The sequence below is a fragment of the Myxine glutinosa genome, chromosome 12 (genome assembly GCF_964187855.1).
Source record: "Myxine glutinosa chromosome 12, kmMyxGlut1.1, whole genome shotgun sequence".
NCBI lineage: Eukaryota > Metazoa > Chordata > Myxini > Myxiniformes > Myxinidae > Myxine > Myxine glutinosa.
This window is the reverse complement of record NC_136272.1, coordinates 98,986,969-99,005,193: the sequence shown is the minus strand read 5'-3', so window position 1 is coordinate 99,005,193 and position 18,225 is coordinate 98,986,969. Positions and strand designations below refer to the sequence as shown.

At 43.4% G+C, this 18,225-nt stretch overlaps 1 protein-coding gene across 1 annotated transcript in view; it reads right to left on the bottom strand.

Moving 5' to 3' along the window:
• Positions 1–18,225, bottom strand: part of BLTP1 (bridge-like lipid transfer protein family member 1) — a 282,755-nt gene that overhangs the window by 249,270 nt on the left and 15,260 nt on the right. Inside the window, exons 4-8 of the mRNA XM_078766129.1 lie at positions 17,905–18,077; positions 15,902–16,008; positions 13,548–13,780; positions 9,314–9,541; positions 8,908–9,033 (exon numbers count right to left, since the gene is read on the bottom strand). Coding sequence (XP_078622255.1) covers positions 8,908–9,033; positions 9,314–9,541; positions 13,548–13,780; positions 15,902–16,008; positions 17,905–18,077 — 867 coding nt within the window. The remainder of the gene's footprint in view (positions 1–8,907; positions 9,034–9,313; positions 9,542–13,547; positions 13,781–15,901; positions 16,009–17,904; positions 18,078–18,225) is intronic.

Below are 18,225 nucleotides of genomic sequence, written 5' to 3'. Positions count from 1 at the left end.
CGGGCAGAGGCACAGCATTGAGGTCCGCTCCAGGTCCACGCTCCGGGCTGGAAGTGAACAGCCAGCGGCAGCTTCTGGTCTCGTATCTGACACGGTCGGACAATGCGAATAACGCGCGGGATTGTCGCCGTCAAACGGACCCACTCAACTCCTTACAATGCTCCGTATCCTCGTCGGGTACCTCACTCATCTGCCGGATCACGTCTTCTCCCTAAGCAGTCCCTCACAGCCGCTTTTATTGTCCGTCTAGGAATCAAGCCGCCGGCTCTGAAGACACGCCTACCGGTTGGCTCACCTCGGCGCTGGTTGGTCGGTAAGGGCTTGCTGACTCCACCTCTGCTGACGAGTCGACATGCCACACCTTGTTCTTGTGGCCCCGCCCCCTTCTTCCTCAGCTTCAGACCGCATGGCTTATGGCGGCGTGGTGCCAGCAAAACAGCCCAATGCAAACGGCAGCGAACGCTGCCCGACTGTTACTTTGAAGAGCGGGTGAGACGATTGGGGAAATTGAAAGGCGCCTATCTTATTTGATTAATGCAACACAGATTCAACTATTGGGAACAGATCCTTAACTGAAACACACAATAATGAAATAACTACAGAGAGGTCCTATGGTTCGCTACGTGTTGTACATGGACTAACTAGGGTGCGATCTTTAACAAAGCCAATTGATGGGGATATTTACAGGGGATCATTTATAAGGGAAACATTTACTAAAATTTACAAGTGAAGGTTCTAAAAACCGTAGCAATATATATATATATATATATATATATATATATATATATATATATACACAGACTTGGCATTTAATATGGAATTTTTTTTTTTTCTTGACTTCGGTTTACTTTCTTAACTTAGTATATCAATCTGGTGAGTTTCTTTTACACTTTGGTGATTTATTTGTTAAAAGAACCATGTCACTGATTGTCTGTCGCAGGAAGAAGTCAACAACAGGATTATATCACAGGTGGCGTGGCAAAATGTACGGACAGGTGCATTTGATGATTGGCTTCACAGTCGGGTACACAAGGGTTGTTGCGTTCTGTATTAGTGGAAAACAACTGCTGCACATCGCCAAAGGTTATTGCCGCTTCCTCTGGAGATGGTCCGTCAACTCGACAATGCTGTTTTTCATGTAGTGGCGGCTTTACGAAATTACGGCATGAAACAGCATGCTATTGCTCGGCAGTATGGCATCACTCAAGGTCAGGTGACAAAGATCCTGAAACGAAATGCTTAGAGGGGTGTCCCTACTCCAATACCGAGGCCAGGACATCCCCGCAGAACCACAAGGAGGGATGGTCGCCAGCTGCACCGGTTAGTCCGCAATGGCCATACCAAGTCAGCTAATCGGCTTGGGGCTGAGTGGCAGCAACTGGCAAACGTGCCTGTATCCAGAAGGATATTCAACCAACGACTGGTTCAAGCAGGCTATCGTGCCAGGCGTCCCCTGAGAAAGCCACGCCTGACCAGACAACACTGCCAGCACCGATTGCAGTGGGCCAGAGAGCACCGTCAATGGCAGCCAGGACACTGGAATCACGTGATCTTCAGTGACGAGTCTAGATTTCTGGTCTATCGTCAAGATGGCCGCGTCCGAGTGCGCAGACAAGTGCATGAAGCGTACAACAAAGATTGTATAGTGCCAAGAGTCCAAGCTGGAGGTGGTGGGGTGACCGTTTGGGCTGCTTTTCATGCAGGGGGCAAAACTGACCTGGTTGTTCTGAATGGAAACCTGAAACAGTTCAAGTACAGGGCCATTCTGGAAGAAACATTGCTTCCATTTGCTCGTGCAGCCTTTCGAGGAAACTTTGTCTTCCAAGATGACAATGCATGGCCTCATCGTGCTCGCCTGATCCAACACTTTCTTGCTGACCGTGGTGTAGAGCATATGGAGTGGCCTGCCATGTCCCCGGATATGAATCCGATAGAGAACTTGTGGGCAGAATTAACGCGTCAAATCGACCACTTGGACCAGCAGCCGACCTCTGTGCATGAATTGCAGCAGGCTATTGTCACTGCATGGCAAGCGATTCCTGTCCAAACATGGGCAAATCTTGTGAACAGCATGCCTCAACGTGCACGACTGCACGTGCTCTCCTGAATGCTCGTGGGGGTTACACGAAGTACTGAACTGTAATTTTACTGTCCGTAATCCCAGTCGTAATTTAACTTTTGTTTTTGTTAAAAAAAAATTTGGCTAATGTGCAAAATAAAGAGATACTTCTGGAAAACGTACAGAAGTTTAACACAGTACTGTCCATGAATTGAGTTCGATATCAGTTTACATCACTTTCAAAGATCAATTTATTTGTTTCGAAATGTCAAATGTGGTTTTTATTTCTTTTAAAGGTCACATTAACAAAATCTAGAATAATTTCAACATAATTCCAATGAACTTTTGGTTCTAAGACATCTTGAAAAGTAAGTTCACCCCCAGAAAAAAAATATTCCATATTAAATGCAAAGTCTGTATATATATATATTCTTTATCTTTCTTTCAATACAGGGGGCAAGGCTCATCAAACAGCTGAACAACAGAGATATGGTTAAATGACTTGCCAGAGAGTAAAGAGGAACAAGATGGCCAAGAACTTAGATGCACCATGGTAGATAAAGAGATAAAGAGAAGATAAAGAGATAAAGAGGGTCAGGCAGAGAACAGAGGGCATGATGTCAGCTATTGCAGAAACAATCTCAGGGGTTAATAGGGAAGAAACCAAGAGGTGGCAAAGCAGGGCAGTCTTGAAAGACGGAAGCGAAGAGCGCAAGGTGAGAGACATCGCGAGAATGTTCCAGAGATAATAGACAGGAGGGCAAGAAAGTATGGACGTTTCTGGACTGCTCAGACATTTGCTTTATCCAGAATCTGGACTGTTCGACCAAAGTTTACAAAAGGGTAATCCTTAGGTTGCTGATGAATGACTGTGGGTTTCAACTGAGGCTGTGACCGTGTACGTGCACACGAACGTGTACACGGAAACAATTATAAACGTTTGCAAAAAAATCTGTAAATGTGTACACAATCCGTTGATCTATTCTGTTTTTTATTTTATTCTTTGCCTGTGACATGTCGCAGGTCTACTCGAGTGACGTTCCACAACCTATGGGTCGTGACCCAATGTTTGGGTCGCGAAGGATTTTCAATGGGTCACACGGTCGTTTCAGAAATCTTCTTCGCTTGCAAAGAGGCTTGCTTCAAGCTCTCCACGGCATCGAAGTTTGAGCGTTTTCCCATTCGTGTCTTTGTCGGGTTTCCGCTGGTTGTTTTATTGTGTGTGTGTTGTTGTGTGTTTCTGTTTAGTTTTGGTTTTGTGGTTGTTGCGGATTTGTGTATGATTGTCGTTTTTTATTCGCGCGTCGTGCGCGGCCTGGTCTTTCCGGGCTCCCTCCCCCCCGTCGGTGTTTTGTGAGTGTAAGTTCTTTCCTTCACAGTATTTGCTTGTTTCTTTGATTTTCTTTTCTCCCCCCTGCCTCTCGCGGGCATCTTACCCTTTGTCCGGCGTTTTTAAAAACAGGACAAATGGATAGACAAAGAATTCTATATTGATTCTTTCTCTCCTCCCGGACACGTGCTTGTTCGCTCTCCTCCTCGTCTCGACTTGTGCTGTGCACCGCCCCCTGTATCTCGTTTTTCTTCCGCCTCTGCTCCTTCTTTCTCAAATCCATGTTCTCGATTGGAGACTTTTCCCAGATTGTTTTTCACGGTTTTCATGGTTCTGTTTGGATATTGTTGGAATATGTTTAAACCGCAGCCGTGATGCTGACGCCGCCCTCCCCCCCCCCCCCCCCCCCCCCCCCACCCAGAATTTCCATGTTTTAAACGTTTCCCAGTGTGTACCCTGGTCAGAATAGGTACACCGTATCCCTGCGTGTCGTAAGAGACGACTAAGAGGGTTGGCGTCAGGAAGGGCATCCAGCCATAAAAACATTGCCTCAAAAAGAGAACCATGACAATTACAACTACATATGGGCAGGGTACAGCCCGAAGTGGAGATCGGTTTCTGAGGTTTGGGACATGGAATGTAGGGACAATGACAGGGAGATCAGGAGAAGTGGTGGAAGTATTGGTCAGAAGAAGAGTGGACATATATTGTGTGCAGGAGACGAGATGGAAGGGAAGTGGTGTGAGAATGGTGAAGGGTAGGCAGGGACAGAAATACAAGTTTGTGTGGCAAGGGTGCCCGGAGGGCGTGAATGGTGTTGGTGTCCTGTTTTCTGAGGAGTTTGTAGACAGTGTGGTGAGTGTGACCAGAGTGAGTGATAGGTTGATGATGGTGAAAATGATGATTGGAAAGCTCTTGGTGAACGTCATCTCGGGATATGCTCCGCAGGTTGGTCGAAGCGATGAAGAGAAGGACAAGTTCTGGTGTGCGATAGAGAAGCTGATGGAAAACGTGAAAGATGAGGAAGTTGTTGTGGTGGGAGGAGACCTGAATGGACATGTGGGAAGGAGTATGGATGGTTTTGAGGGAGTTCATGGGGGTTACGGATATGGTGTGAGAAATGGAGAAGGTGAAAGGATTTTGGAGTTTGCTGATGGAGCTGATTTGTTGATTTGTTATACTCAGTTCCAGAAAGAGGATAATAAGCTTGTTACATACACGTCAGGTGGGTCGACGACAACCGTCGACTACCTGATGGTGCGTAGGCGAGATAGGGGGCACCTCCAGAACACAAAGGTGATCCCGGGGGAGGAGGCTGTTTCACAGCACCACTTGGTTGTCTGCGACATAAGGGTGAAAGGTGCGAGGAGAGCTCGGCGGGTGAAGTACCAACCGAGAATGAAGGTGTGGAGGTTGAAAGAGGTGACAGTAAGGGAGGCATTAAAAGAGAGGCTGAGTAGGGTAGAGGATGATGTGGTTGAGCTTGAAAGTGGTTGGATGTCAATGAAAGCTAGTCTGTTGGGAGCCGTTAGTGAGGTATGTGGATGGACAAAAGGACCACCGAGGCACTCGGAAACATGGTGGTGGGATGATGAAGTTGGAAAGAGGATTGACGAGAAGAGGAAGAAGTTCAAGGAGTGGCAGAAGGCGAGAGGGTACGGGAGCAGAAACAGCAGAGCATGAAAGTTATAAGGCAGCCAGGAAGGCTGCAAAGAAAGAGGTAGCAAAGGCGCAGGAGGCATGTCGGAAAATGTTCGGAGAACGCTTAGATTCGGAAGAGGGTCAGAAAGCAGTATTCAGGATTGCAAAGCAGATAGCGAAAGAGAGGTGTGATGTGATGGGGGTGAGTTGCTTGAAGGATGAAGTGGGCCAAATCGTTGTCGACCCAGATGGAATTAAAGGAAGATGGAAAAGATATATGGAAATGCTGTTGAATACAGAGAATGCATGGGATGGCAACATAGAGAGTAACCCAGTTTTAGGACCGGCAGAGAAGATAACTGAGAAGGAAGTTGAGGAAGCGATAAAAGCAATGAAGAGTGGAAAAGCGGGAGGGCCGACGGGATTTGTGGGAGATATGTTGAAGGCACCAGGAAGTTGGGGTGTGAAGAGAATGACAGAGATCTGTAATCTGGTGGTGAAAGAAGGCCGCATTCCAATGGATTGGGAACTGAGTACCCTCGTCCCTCTATACAAGGGGAAAGGTGACCCTCTGGAGTGCGGCTCGTACCGAGCGACAAAGTTATTGGAGCATGGAATGAAGGTATTGGAAAGGGTGTTGGAGAGGAGGATAAGGAAGAAAGTGAAGATCGACGAAATGCAGTTTGGATTTATGCCAGGAAGAGGAACGACAGACGCGCTTTTCATTGTGAGGCAGTTGCAGGAGAAGTACATGGAGAAGAGGAAGAAGTTGTTTTTAGGGTTTGTTGATCTGGAGAAAGCATTTGATAGGGTTCCACGCAAAGTATTGACATGGGCATTGAGGAAGTTAGGAGTGGAGGAATGGTTGATCAGAGTAGTGATGGCAATGTACAAAAGAGCGCGCACAGCTGTAAGGACGAAGGACGGGAACAGTGGTGAGTTTGAGGTGAACGTGGGAGTGCATCAGGGGTCGGTACTAAGTCCACTACTATTTGTAGCTGTGATGGAGGTGCTGGCTCAGAACGTAAAGGAGGGTTTACCGTGGGAGTTGTTGTATGCAGATGATCTGGTGTTGATTGCAGAAAGTATGGATGGACTGAAGGAAAAGATGAACAAGTGGAAGGAATGTATGGAGACAAAAGGTCTGAAGGTGAATATCGGAAAGACAAAGGTGATGGCAAGTGGTAAAGCATGTGGTGAGGTGGAAAGAACTGCGAAGTGGCCGTGTGCTGTGTGCAGGAAGGGTGTCGGAGTGAACTCCATTCAATGTACAATGTGCGCTGAGTGGGTTCATCAAAAATGTAGTGGTCTGAGAGGGTCATTTACCAGTGTGGCAGCTACATTCAAATGTAAGGTGTACACAGAGGGAGCTGCAGATGGAGGAAATGTTGAGTTGGATCTTGGAGACACACAAAATGTTGAGTTGGATCTTGTTCACAAACACACAAAATGCCATTTTGTGCGGCAATAAACTGCTCCAATCGGTTACGGAAGGGTTGTGGAAAGACGTTTCACAGCTGTTTCAAAGTCGTTTAATTCATATCGCACAAAATCGACAAAAATCGACACAAAACACGATCGCAGAAAAGGTGAAAAACGCAATCGCTTTTCGCTCTGAATTACGTGCAAACGGGTGACGAAAATCACCATTGCCCAGCATCGAGTGCCAACCAAGATGGTGCCCGGTAGCTGCATCTCCACCTATGTGGTGTGAATGGCAATGGTCATTCTATATATTTTCCGTTCAGTTGTCTGGCAGCGAGGATGGAACATCACGTGATCGCTCTGAGCGAATCAGCGAGCTGCTCTGGTACCAGCTGAGATTCCGTGTATAATGTTCCTCGCTGAAATGCGCTGAGGTAAATATGAATAAAAAATATGGATCTCGTCAAATATTTTTAGGTAGGCCATGTCCTTCCCAGGCTCAATGGCCATGTCTATGCCAAATATCAAGCACATGAGCCTCTCCGTTTAGGAGTCTATCGGTTACACACACACACACACACACACACACACACACACACACACACACACACACACACACACACACACACACACACACACACACACACACACACACACAGTGTTCTATTCATATAGATTACGAATTGTACTACTGTACAAAGATGATGAACCGAACCCTTACCAAGATATTAACGTCATAAGCAATCGATATACTTCCGTGACGGTTTGTGGGGGGGGGGGGGGGGGGGGTTTATTGTGTACTGGGCTAAAAAGGTTGCGGAACGCAGTACTAGAGCATTGCGTTGCAGTTGTTGTTGCTGTTTTGGGGATTATTGGTGGGGGTCAATTTTTGAAATGTGCATCCATTGGTCGGACAGTTGCCGGACCACATCCACATTTGGCGCTCGACTCCACCCACCATAGTACAGATTCAAAATGATATGGCCACCATCTTGTTTCCTGGTGGGCCTAACACATTTGGCCTGTAGGCCTGTCCTGATTATAAACTGCCCGGTTTTAATGCATCAGATTTCCATTGGCTTTGTTTGGGTCGAGAGTTATCGACGATGAGGGACTTTAGCATGGAAAAAAAAAATACGTCCAAGGCCTCGGGAATCCGAGTCAATTATTTATTCCAACCGTGATAAAGCAAACCCACTCGTCTCACTTCCGGTTGCACACGGTTCCGGAAAGAAAGCTCGATCAACCCGAGCTCTCGCATATTTACATATTATAGCATGAAAGGAAAATGATGCCGCTACAGGACCCTCCAAAATCTAATCATATATCGAACTAGAACGCCACTCAGTAGAGCGCATACTCCCACCGTGGATGGCCGCTGCTGAGCCCTGTCTTCCAATGGGTGTGTGTGTGTGTGTGTGTGTGTGTGTGTGTGTGTGTGTGTGTGTGTGTGTGTGTGTGTGTGTGTGTGTGTATGTTCATTTTTCAAAATCAACCACAAGCATACAAACAAGAAAATATTCAACAAATAGATCTATAAATTAAGTGTAACAAGCATACAAATCTCAGAAAAAAAACAGATATTAACTAGAACACCACTCAGTAGAGTGCATACTCCCGCCGTGGGTTTAGTTGGAATAATACGTTTTATATAACATCCCCTCTCCCCAAAACAATAAATGAAAAAGAAAGTAGGCCCTAACTGTCAGAGAATTAATTTTGATATATCTCGGAATTAGAGGAGAAAAACATCATTTAAGAATAAGAATAAAAGCTTTAATGCAGTAAAACAGAAAAAAATCTTCCCCAAAAAAATTCCCCCAAAAAATTCCTGGATCCGGAATAATATCCTGAGCTTCACCAAAAACTAATCAATTCTTCCTTATCCCAAGGGCAATCATCCCACCAACTTTCATCCAAATCCGTTCAGAACTTTTCCAGATATCTTGTTCACAAACACACGAACACACACACACACACAAACACACACACGATCGAATGCATTACTCCCTGGCAGGAGTAATAATAGGTTTAATAAAGTACCACATGGTACATCAGAACGCACGGTAATCAAGTGATACATTACGTAATCGAGCGTTAGGTTGCGCAAATATTTAATAGCATTTCCCAATTGGCCCGTTACCAGATTTTTGTCACAGGTTGTGACCACAGGTCATTCTTTTTATGTATATATATTTACTCTTTCTCATAACGGATGAATTCGACAGTTAAAGCTGCAAAATAAAGGGAATGCAATTACTACATTTACCTGTTGTTGTTATTGTTTAACATAGCGCAATTAATGTTGGAGAAATATTTCACTTACATTGGACTCGATGTTTTTGTGGTGACATGGTAGATGTTAACGTTTACACGTGTATATTATCCAATAATGGACCGTGTACACATTTAGCAAAATACACGGATATGAACAGGTAACAGGTATAAACACCTGGTAAGAATCATCGACATCAATGGTGACAGGTGAAAGTAGTAGCTGGAGCATAGTCTCCCGATAACCTTTCTTCATCTCGAAGCACAGGTGCTCCAGGTATGCCGAAGGACAAATCTGCTGTTGCTGCACACATCAGAAAAAATGGCTTCGATTGTGTTTGTAAATGCAAACAAACACTAAATGGATGAAAAAAAAAATGGAAATGCATCTCGCATTACAAAATAATTTAAAAACAACACCATCGGTATGGTTCGACAATCCTTGAAAACAAAATCGGTCGTGTTCAAAAACTCGCAATGCCACCTGAGCTCCGAGTGCTCAATCTGAGGAAAAAAAACACAAAGCATGGCACAACAAAAGAAGCAACAGGTGTGGAAATATCATCAGGAAGTTGTGCACCCACCGTGGGGAGGTGGCAGCGGAACTGTCGAAGGTTTACCAGCACCGTAATTGCCCAAGGGCGCATTGACAGTGAGTAACTGGCTCTGGCAGCCACAGACTCCCTCGCTAAAGGGTCCATTTGGACAGATGTCACGTTGGTGGGCGAGCTGGTGGTGGAGGCTGGTGAGGCTGAGGGTGATTTGGAGGTATCGAAGTCTGTGAATTGATCGCTGATGCCAAAGTAGTTTTCCTGCAGGAGCCGGTGGTTAACACGTCAACGATCAAGAGCCATAATTAAGAATAGAATGTTTGTACCAAAATTGCAAAGATACACTTGTTTACCTAATTTGCATTAATTGAGAAAACAATAATATGATTTAAATAATTTGGTAGGGAGTAATACATTGCAATTACAATATATACATTGCAATAATACATTGCAATAATACATTGCAATTCCAAAGAATCACAGCTAAAAGCATCAGGAGAAACATATCGATTTGGCATTTGTTTTCTACTACTGTAATCAAGGCAATTAGCAGTCTGACATTAGGATAATTTGGCCTTTCAAACCCACAAGCATTTAAATGTTACAAACATCTTTTATGCATGCTATCGACAACGTGACCGAGCAAAACCCCAGCCAAATACTGCAAATAACATAGTACAACGTGATGCTGTGGTACTCAGATGTACCAGGAAATAAAAACAACTAGAACGGCACTCGGTAGAGAGGCCTCCACCAGGCTGAACAGTTTATGCTTTGTATCCCACTGATAGGCCGGTTATGTATCAGCCCTAAAACAAAATCAAATTCGTCCTGGTCACACACCCAACATGTCCACCAAATTCTGACTAAATCTGTCAATAACATTTTGAGATATCCTGCTCACAGACAGATAGACAAACGGACAGACAGACAAACATGGGTGAAACCATAACCTCTGTTCACCTTCGGTGGCAGAGGTGACTATCCGGGTCACCCCGTTTGAAGTTTCCGTCGGAGCAGGTGGCTGCGGACGTTTGAATCCAAGGTTCAATTTCCATACACTGTGTGTCTATTTATCGTCTACAAACGTCCAATTGCCATTCTAAACGCCTTGTAGAAAGAAGCACACTTGTGTCCAATAATGTCCTTGTCCTGCCTGTGATATGTGTACGAGCTACACCATGAGCCTTGAACACTTAAAGAAGAAAAAGAAAACTTCTGCATTGCAGATTTCCACATAAAACATTTCCACCTAAAACACATTTAGAATCTGCAGATGTCTATTTTGCCTCATAAACTAATCTCGTAATCTCACTCGTGGCCAGAAAACGAGCTTACGATTGGTATTTACAGTTTTCCATCCCAACAAATATAGAGCGCTGCCACTTAAAAGCCAAGCAAGGAAAGATCCACAGAACTGCAGAGAATGGAGCATCACATGCTCAGCTTTTAACTGATGAAGGAAATTATCATTGTTCTTTTTCCAAAATGCTGGTTACATTTGATTGGTAGTTGCAAGTGTAGTACAGCGGATAAGCTCTCATATTTTAACAAATTGTGCATTTTTTGAGAAAAGCATGAAATTTCTAGCATAGTTAGTATATACCATAAGGTTTATTTTCAGATGTGGAGGGAAGTCAGAATTGACCTCTGAGGACCGTGAGAGGTCAAATCCAAAATGGCCACCAGTCCACCGGGTCTAATGTTCAAACGCGCTTTTAGGTGTCATTTGCAACTAAATTGGGGATGCCCATTCATTTGGTGATACTTTTGAGATAGCCAGAACGCAAGGACATGCATTTAGGTCACGGTCAAGGTCAAATTACGTTAAATATCTATTTTTATGATACTGCAGTTGGAACTGCTATTGGAAAAAGTTCATTTGAACTTTTAAAACTTTATTTTTTCTGGTACAGGGATAGGTACAGAACATCCAAAGACCAGAAATGATTAAAAAAAAGTGTTTACACTGCAAGGAATGATGCAATAACCTCTGAAAAAATAACTGTAGTTAACCAAGTATGTCCACCAAAGCTTACATTAAATCAAGTGCAATGATGAAAATTGGTAATGATCTAAATCTAACAGTCTCCAGAACAGAAGCACAGTGCAGTGCACTTGAATGCAGCTTTGGCACACTTGCAGCCACAGTCGATCAATTCATGGCACGATTTTGATGCTTCAGGAAGAGTGGTCCAAAGAGGCTGCCACCCAGTTGTCTCCTTTGTCCAGCCCCAGTCAGGTGGGTCTGGCATCTCTGGATCCATGACCAATGCCTGGTTACAACAGTTGGCCTGGTTACAACAGTTGGCCTGGTAGCAAGTGCACTTGATGTGCTGCTTGAGTGTTGCCTGGGTTGGAGGAATGTTCTCTAGAGTTCTACACTTCTGTGTGAAGAGCTGTTTCCTGGCATCATTCACTTCCGTGCTCTCACTGGTTCTATCGTACATCAGCACCACAAATCGCTCTAGCAGTAACATTGAGCCTTCACTGACCTCACTTGGCATGCCTAGGAGTTCATTGAAAGCATCATTCACCTCTGGGCATCCTCAATTTAGTTGGAAATGACACCTATAATGTTTTTCTACACTATTTGGTTCCAAAATTAAGCGCGTTTGAACATTAGACTCGGTGGACTGGCGGCCATTTTGGATTTGACCTCTCACGGTTCTCAGAGGTCAAATCTGACTTCCCTCCACATCTGAAAATAAACCTTATGGTATATACTAACTATGCTAGAAATTTCATGCTTTTCTCATAAAATGCACAATTTTTGTGTTTATCTGCTGCACTAGTGAGACAGACCTTTGTTATCTCCATCCAAAAACTATGCAAGCCCCTTCACCCCTTGCTTTTGTGTCCTTGTCCATCCCTTGCATTCTTTCCTACCTCATCCTTACCTGTGCATCCCTGGTTATCCAACTCTGTTTATTTTCTCACTCAGCCCTACTGTTGGCATTTCTCCCTTCTCTTTTTTGCAGTTCCTTTTGTTATTGTTGCTTCCTGATCCATTCTGTGTTCGAGCTCTTCCACGAGCCTCGACTGTGTCCAAAAAAAATACATTAAATAAAGGACCCCGTTGGTTAAACTAACAAGTCTGTAAAGTGAGATGGATCTCAACCAGAGCAGAATCGAAAACGCAAAAGGAACGCCACGCGTTGGAGGAAACCCAAACAATTCATCTTCGCAGGAGTGACACGCCAACGCGGAATTCCAGAATATCTCAGCCAAAGCACAGAAAAGCAGGATTCCAATTGAACGCAAAATTCACAATTTTCCTACTGGGATTATTTGATTATTCACCTGCAATTGGTTTGTTATGATGCTGAACCGATCAACGAACATGGAATCAAATTGTGAATGGGATCCAGTTAAGCTCTCCCAGCATTTCAACCTTTGGAGAATCGTTATAATAAACTGATCCAAATAAAGTAACCCTTCATCAAAGCTGTCCGGTTTCCTTTATGGTTACGTCTGGATGTAATTTGATGTTCTTGGATAAGAAAGTTGTAAAAGTTTTGCAGTCATTTTGGAATAGCTTTGGATTATTTATTTATTTACATGGATGGCCTTGTCAAACACGGACGCAAGGACCAATTTGACATATTTGGTGATGTGACGGCTGAAACGTTAAAATAGATCGTTTTCTTTATTTCAGCATTTATTTATTTTATTGTTAAGGCTTAGCCACATTTAGGCACGTTACCTATCAGTATGACGTTTACGACCCTTCACAGCATTTACAATTTTCAGATGGAGATGACAAACGAAGGCCCATCTCACTTTCCGTTACCAAGGGCTTTTGATTGCAACTACCAATCAAATTTAAGCAGCGTTGCCGGAAATTAAACAATTAGGGTTTATTTAATCAGTTAAAAGCAGAGTAAGTGATTAAAGTCATTATTTTGTCGGATTTGACTGAGGCCTCCCAGGATCATTCAATTTGAAGAATCACACTGTGGCCAATAATTATTGACTGATTGCACAGTCGTAATACTGAGAGGCTCATGAGTGTCTCTGAGATTCATCAAGTTGATGGCTCAAAATGGGTACAGTCCAAGCACCGCTTTTAGGACAGGGATAATTACAAATTAGACCCCACAAAAAGGGGTTTGAAAGTGGAAGAGCAGACCACAATAAAAACTAGAAAATGAAACTTGCAGCCATATAACATTGGGCACAGAGAGATGTTGCTGACAACAAACACGCACTCATGCTATAAACAAAATACAATTCCCAATATAGGGTGATCTCACAAGTTGCGCACCTTGATGGAGAGCATTGCTCTGAGCAACTGCCCATACATCATGAAGCGCGATCCTGGACCGAGTTCCATCTTGACGCAGATGCGGTCGGGAGGAAGCATACTGGGGTCAAAAGTCGATGGGCCGGCGGATCGCTGTCCAGTTGAGCCTGCCGGGCTGTGAGAATGCGGTCGTGAGCCATGGTTTTGAGGAGATGGTCGAAGGACGGACAGCAGCTCCTCTTCCAAATCAGACACTAAAGAACAGAGTTGAGCAGGTCACGTACAAATGAAACATCGACACAATACATCGGTAAAAAGGGTGAAATGTTTGATCATCAACTGCTCTGTCCTCGCCATACCCATTCCTTTGTTCATCGTTTTGATTTACTCCTTCACTCATTCATTCTATTTACAGTCCAACGCCCAAAACTACAAAACAATCTATTATGTCTCAAGGAATAAGCGAGATTATTAAAGATTTGAAAAAATATATTAAAATATTCTTGGAGCTAAATGACAAAGGTTGCAAAGTTTACCCAAAATTCACAGGGAAAGTGGAAAGAAAATGGGGAAATGGAACAGAAACGCATGTATGGTAATCAATCGAGACATGGCATCTTCATGGCGTTTCCAACAAGTTTTGAATTTGAAGGACCGAGGGAAGAGGAGGATTGCACAGACAAAGGGAGATTATTTCACAGATGCAAGAGAAGCAAGAGAAGCAATTAAATGATGAGGGATGTGTGGATAATGGAGTTTTATGGTAATTAGGAGAATGTATCTTATTTTACAAAGGCAGGCAATGCAATAACAAAACCTTCAAAGCACATCGATTCATAAAACAAAACATATAATACAAGCATCAGCACCATCGTAAACAATATCAAACAAAGATCTGTGCTTCTGAAGAACAGCATGTGATTTGAACACGGGCATTCTAAAACATGCTTTAAGTAGATTTACGTAGATTTAAGTAGATTTAAGTAGATAAGGCTTTAAGTAGATTTACGTCGACCCAATGCTATTTCGATCGTAAATGTTTCCAAGGTAATAAGCTCCAAATTTTAAGCAGTTTCTCCTTAATATAATTAAGCGTGCAATCTGGGTTTGTCCTTCGGTGCAGAAACAAAAACAAAGATGGAGAGGAAAGAAAAAAATTGTTTAACAATGATGATAAAGCACAAATTCAAACAACTACGATCATTACGTTTTATGCAAATAATCTGAAAATGTATAATTCTGACGACAATAAACAATTTTAACAGATAACAAAAAATTACCCTCAGAGGCCCAACAGAGGGCTTTCGGAGGTTAAGCTAGTTAAAGGGACCTCAAACAGCAGTGTGGTTAGAGTGCTGCACCAGAGAGAGATCAACAAGTAATGGAACGGAAATCTCCAAAGAGAAACAATTACATTACTTGGTGTTAAAATGTCATGTCAAGTGCAAAACAAGAACAGGCATATGTATATAAAAACACACACGTGAGTTTTTAATCGTCATTTCCAAGACTTGAGAAGTAACAGTAACAGAGGGAGTTTAACCAAACAACCAAAAAGGAGGAATATTACCACACCTACAACAATGGTGGAATTTGACAACACTAGGACGTGCCCGTACGTGGCGTACCCGTAACCGTACCGTACCCGGTACCGTACCCGTACCGTACCCGTACCCGTGACGTGCCCGTAATGAATATGTACAAAATATAAATATGTATGTACTACAATCGATCGTACCTTACAACAATCAACACAGATTGCAACGTCAAATAAATGAATACGCTCTCAAATGTGCCGTCCAAGGCAGTGTCTGCTCGCCACGTTCAGCATCAGTTCAGCGTCACTATGACTATCCGTAAGTCCGGAAGTGACGTCCTCATTTGACTGTCCGGAAGGTCGCATATCGCAGGAAAGCGAAAGAATCGCAAATTAGTTTTAATTAGTTTCAAAACATCGTTTAACGCCAACATAGCGCCAACATAGTTTGCCGACGGGAAATAAATGAATACGCTCTCAAATGTGCCATCCGAGGCAGAGTCTGTTCGCCACGTTCGGCACACGTGATAGCTCGCTGCTCTCTGATTGGTTGAATCGTTTTTTGGACATAGCTCGGTAACTACTTCTGCGATTAATTTAAAACCTTGAAAAGGCACATCCTCGGATCCCCAGCAATATACCTGGCAAGTTTAAAGTATATCGGACCCGTGGTTGTCGAGAAACAGCGGTCACAGACAAACAAACACACACACAGACACACAGACACACACACACACAGAGATTGCTGGAATTATAGATAGATTTTGCAATTTTTGATCCCTTCCTTCAAAAACGGAGCAATGCGAATGAAAGATACCCAGGAAATGGAGACACTCACGTGAGCGTTTGAGCTGCTCGTCAGCCTTGTTTGGAAAGATTGGATGCCAGGTATAAGAGATGCTTAGCTGGAGGTATGGAACGAACCAGCAGTCAATCCAAGCCAGCCTGACAAAGAGAAGCAAGTGTGAACTGGTCAAGGAAGCAAAGACAAAACTCAAAGACCTCAAATACACATCCATGCAGCAATAATTTTGAATCGTGATCAAAAATAAATCACACGTAAACCAGATCACTTTTTTAATGGCCTCAAATTATTCCAGCTTTGTGGATTCAGACGGGGAGAACTGGCCCAAGTCTTTGTGGAACCGCATGTTTAGGCCTGGTGTTTGACAGTGGAAGGAATTTGTAATTTGTTCTGGGTGACGGCGATAACTCGCTTACTCTTCACAAAATATACCATATGATCTTCAACATCCACCAACGATGAGTACTGGCAGACGGGACACCCAGCGTAATGTCCATCCAATGGGCAGTGCACACATTCGCATCACCCTGCATTTTACACACCAGGGAGACAGTTTATCGCTGGGTCCAGATTCAAACTCAGGCTGGACAGCTCTAAAGGTAAGTACAATTGTTAATTTGCATTGAAAACTAAACCATAAAATTATTCCTAAAACATCAATACTTCTTAACATAAATTAAAACAAACAAACAAAAACTTCCCTTAAAACAACCCTTTGTGAAAAACCTCCAGATGAGAAGAAAAACAAACTTCTGGATTGTTTAAATTCACAGAGAAGTTGCAAAAGACTTAATTCCATTAAATAAACAATCCCTTGCCATGAAATCAATCTGTCCTTCAGATGGAATCTGTATTTATCAAGTAATAATTGCATCTTATTGAAAAGATCAAGCACCAAATGGCATTTCGAAAAGGTCACCAATTAGACAATTTGCTTAAACTCTGCTTGTGCAAGGGAGGCCGAGCGTACTCGAAGGGACTGAAATTTATTGCGCGAGTGCTCGACAGTCCAGAACAACATGGCTGAAGAAGCCTTGGTGGTGTAATGGTTGCTGATTACAAGGACATGCAAGTAAACTTTGTAGAGGAAGTCATTTGGCCCATCGTTGTCATGCCATATCCACACTGCATTAACTTTACTCTTTTTTATACAAGGTCTAAGCTCGGGGAAGAGCGAGGAAACAAAGCAGATCAGGACACAACATAATAGAGAACAGCAGGAGAGAGGGGAAAAACCAACAGCAGGTTGGAGGGAGAAAGAGAAGGAAGACGGAGACGGACAAACAACAGGTCTTTGCCAATTTATGTGCTAACCTCATTTTCACTATTAAATTAACACCCACATCTCTTTTTATTATCGAATTATCTTGCCAGCCTCGGTTGTGTTATGGTTATATGATCCGTTCTGAATCTGGGAGGTCAGCGGTTCCAACCCCGGGCAAGTCATATAAAAGACTTAAAATATGGAAAGTGATGCTTCCTTGCTTGTCCCTCAGCATTAAAAAAAGGATAGGACACAGACAAACAACCATAGATTGGTAATAATAGCACAGGCTTTGATGAGCCTAATAGCCTCCTCCTAGGTTGAAATTCCTTGCAAGGGAAGTCCTCATATTGTTATTATTATAGGATACAAGCACATGTTGTAGAAATCACAGGTTCCCACTTATTGTTTGCTTGGTAGGGTTATAAACAAGATAATTTGACCGTTCTAAAAATTTGAAAAAAACATATGTGACTATTCAGCAATACTATTTATTACCTCTTCGATGTAACTTATGTCGAGAAACTTCAAAATAATTTAGACATCTCTTAAAAAAAGCAAAGACATCAAGAAGAATGAATGAAGAAACAACACAAACACACAAATTACTTTAAGGCCCTTAAGCCGAAGTGGGTGGGGTGGAGGGGGGGGGGGGGGGGGAAGGAGGGAGTTTCTGGCCGATTCTGGCCGAAAAAGAATCCAATGCCAGGTTTATGGCCCTGTACACAAGTCAGGCAAAGGAGACATGTTAAAATGAAAAAGGATGGCTCACTCAGTCTGTGTGAGGTTCCGCCACTTGCGCTTCCCATGGGAAGCCTGCTCGGTAGGTACAGTGCCCGAGGGTGATGCTTTAGTTGGTGTGCTGCCAGCCTTGGTGAGGTTGCTGAGTGCGTAGCGGCTCGGATGGCATTCGGGCAGGAAAAGGCGCAGATCGACATCGTCCGACTGGTTATGGAGAAAGCACAACATGTCGTGCAAAAACTTGAAATGAAAAAGAACTAAAAAAGCTCAACAAAGCTGAACTACGACTGACCGATTGATGATGATGATGATGATAACAACAACAACAACAACAACAACAACAACAACAACA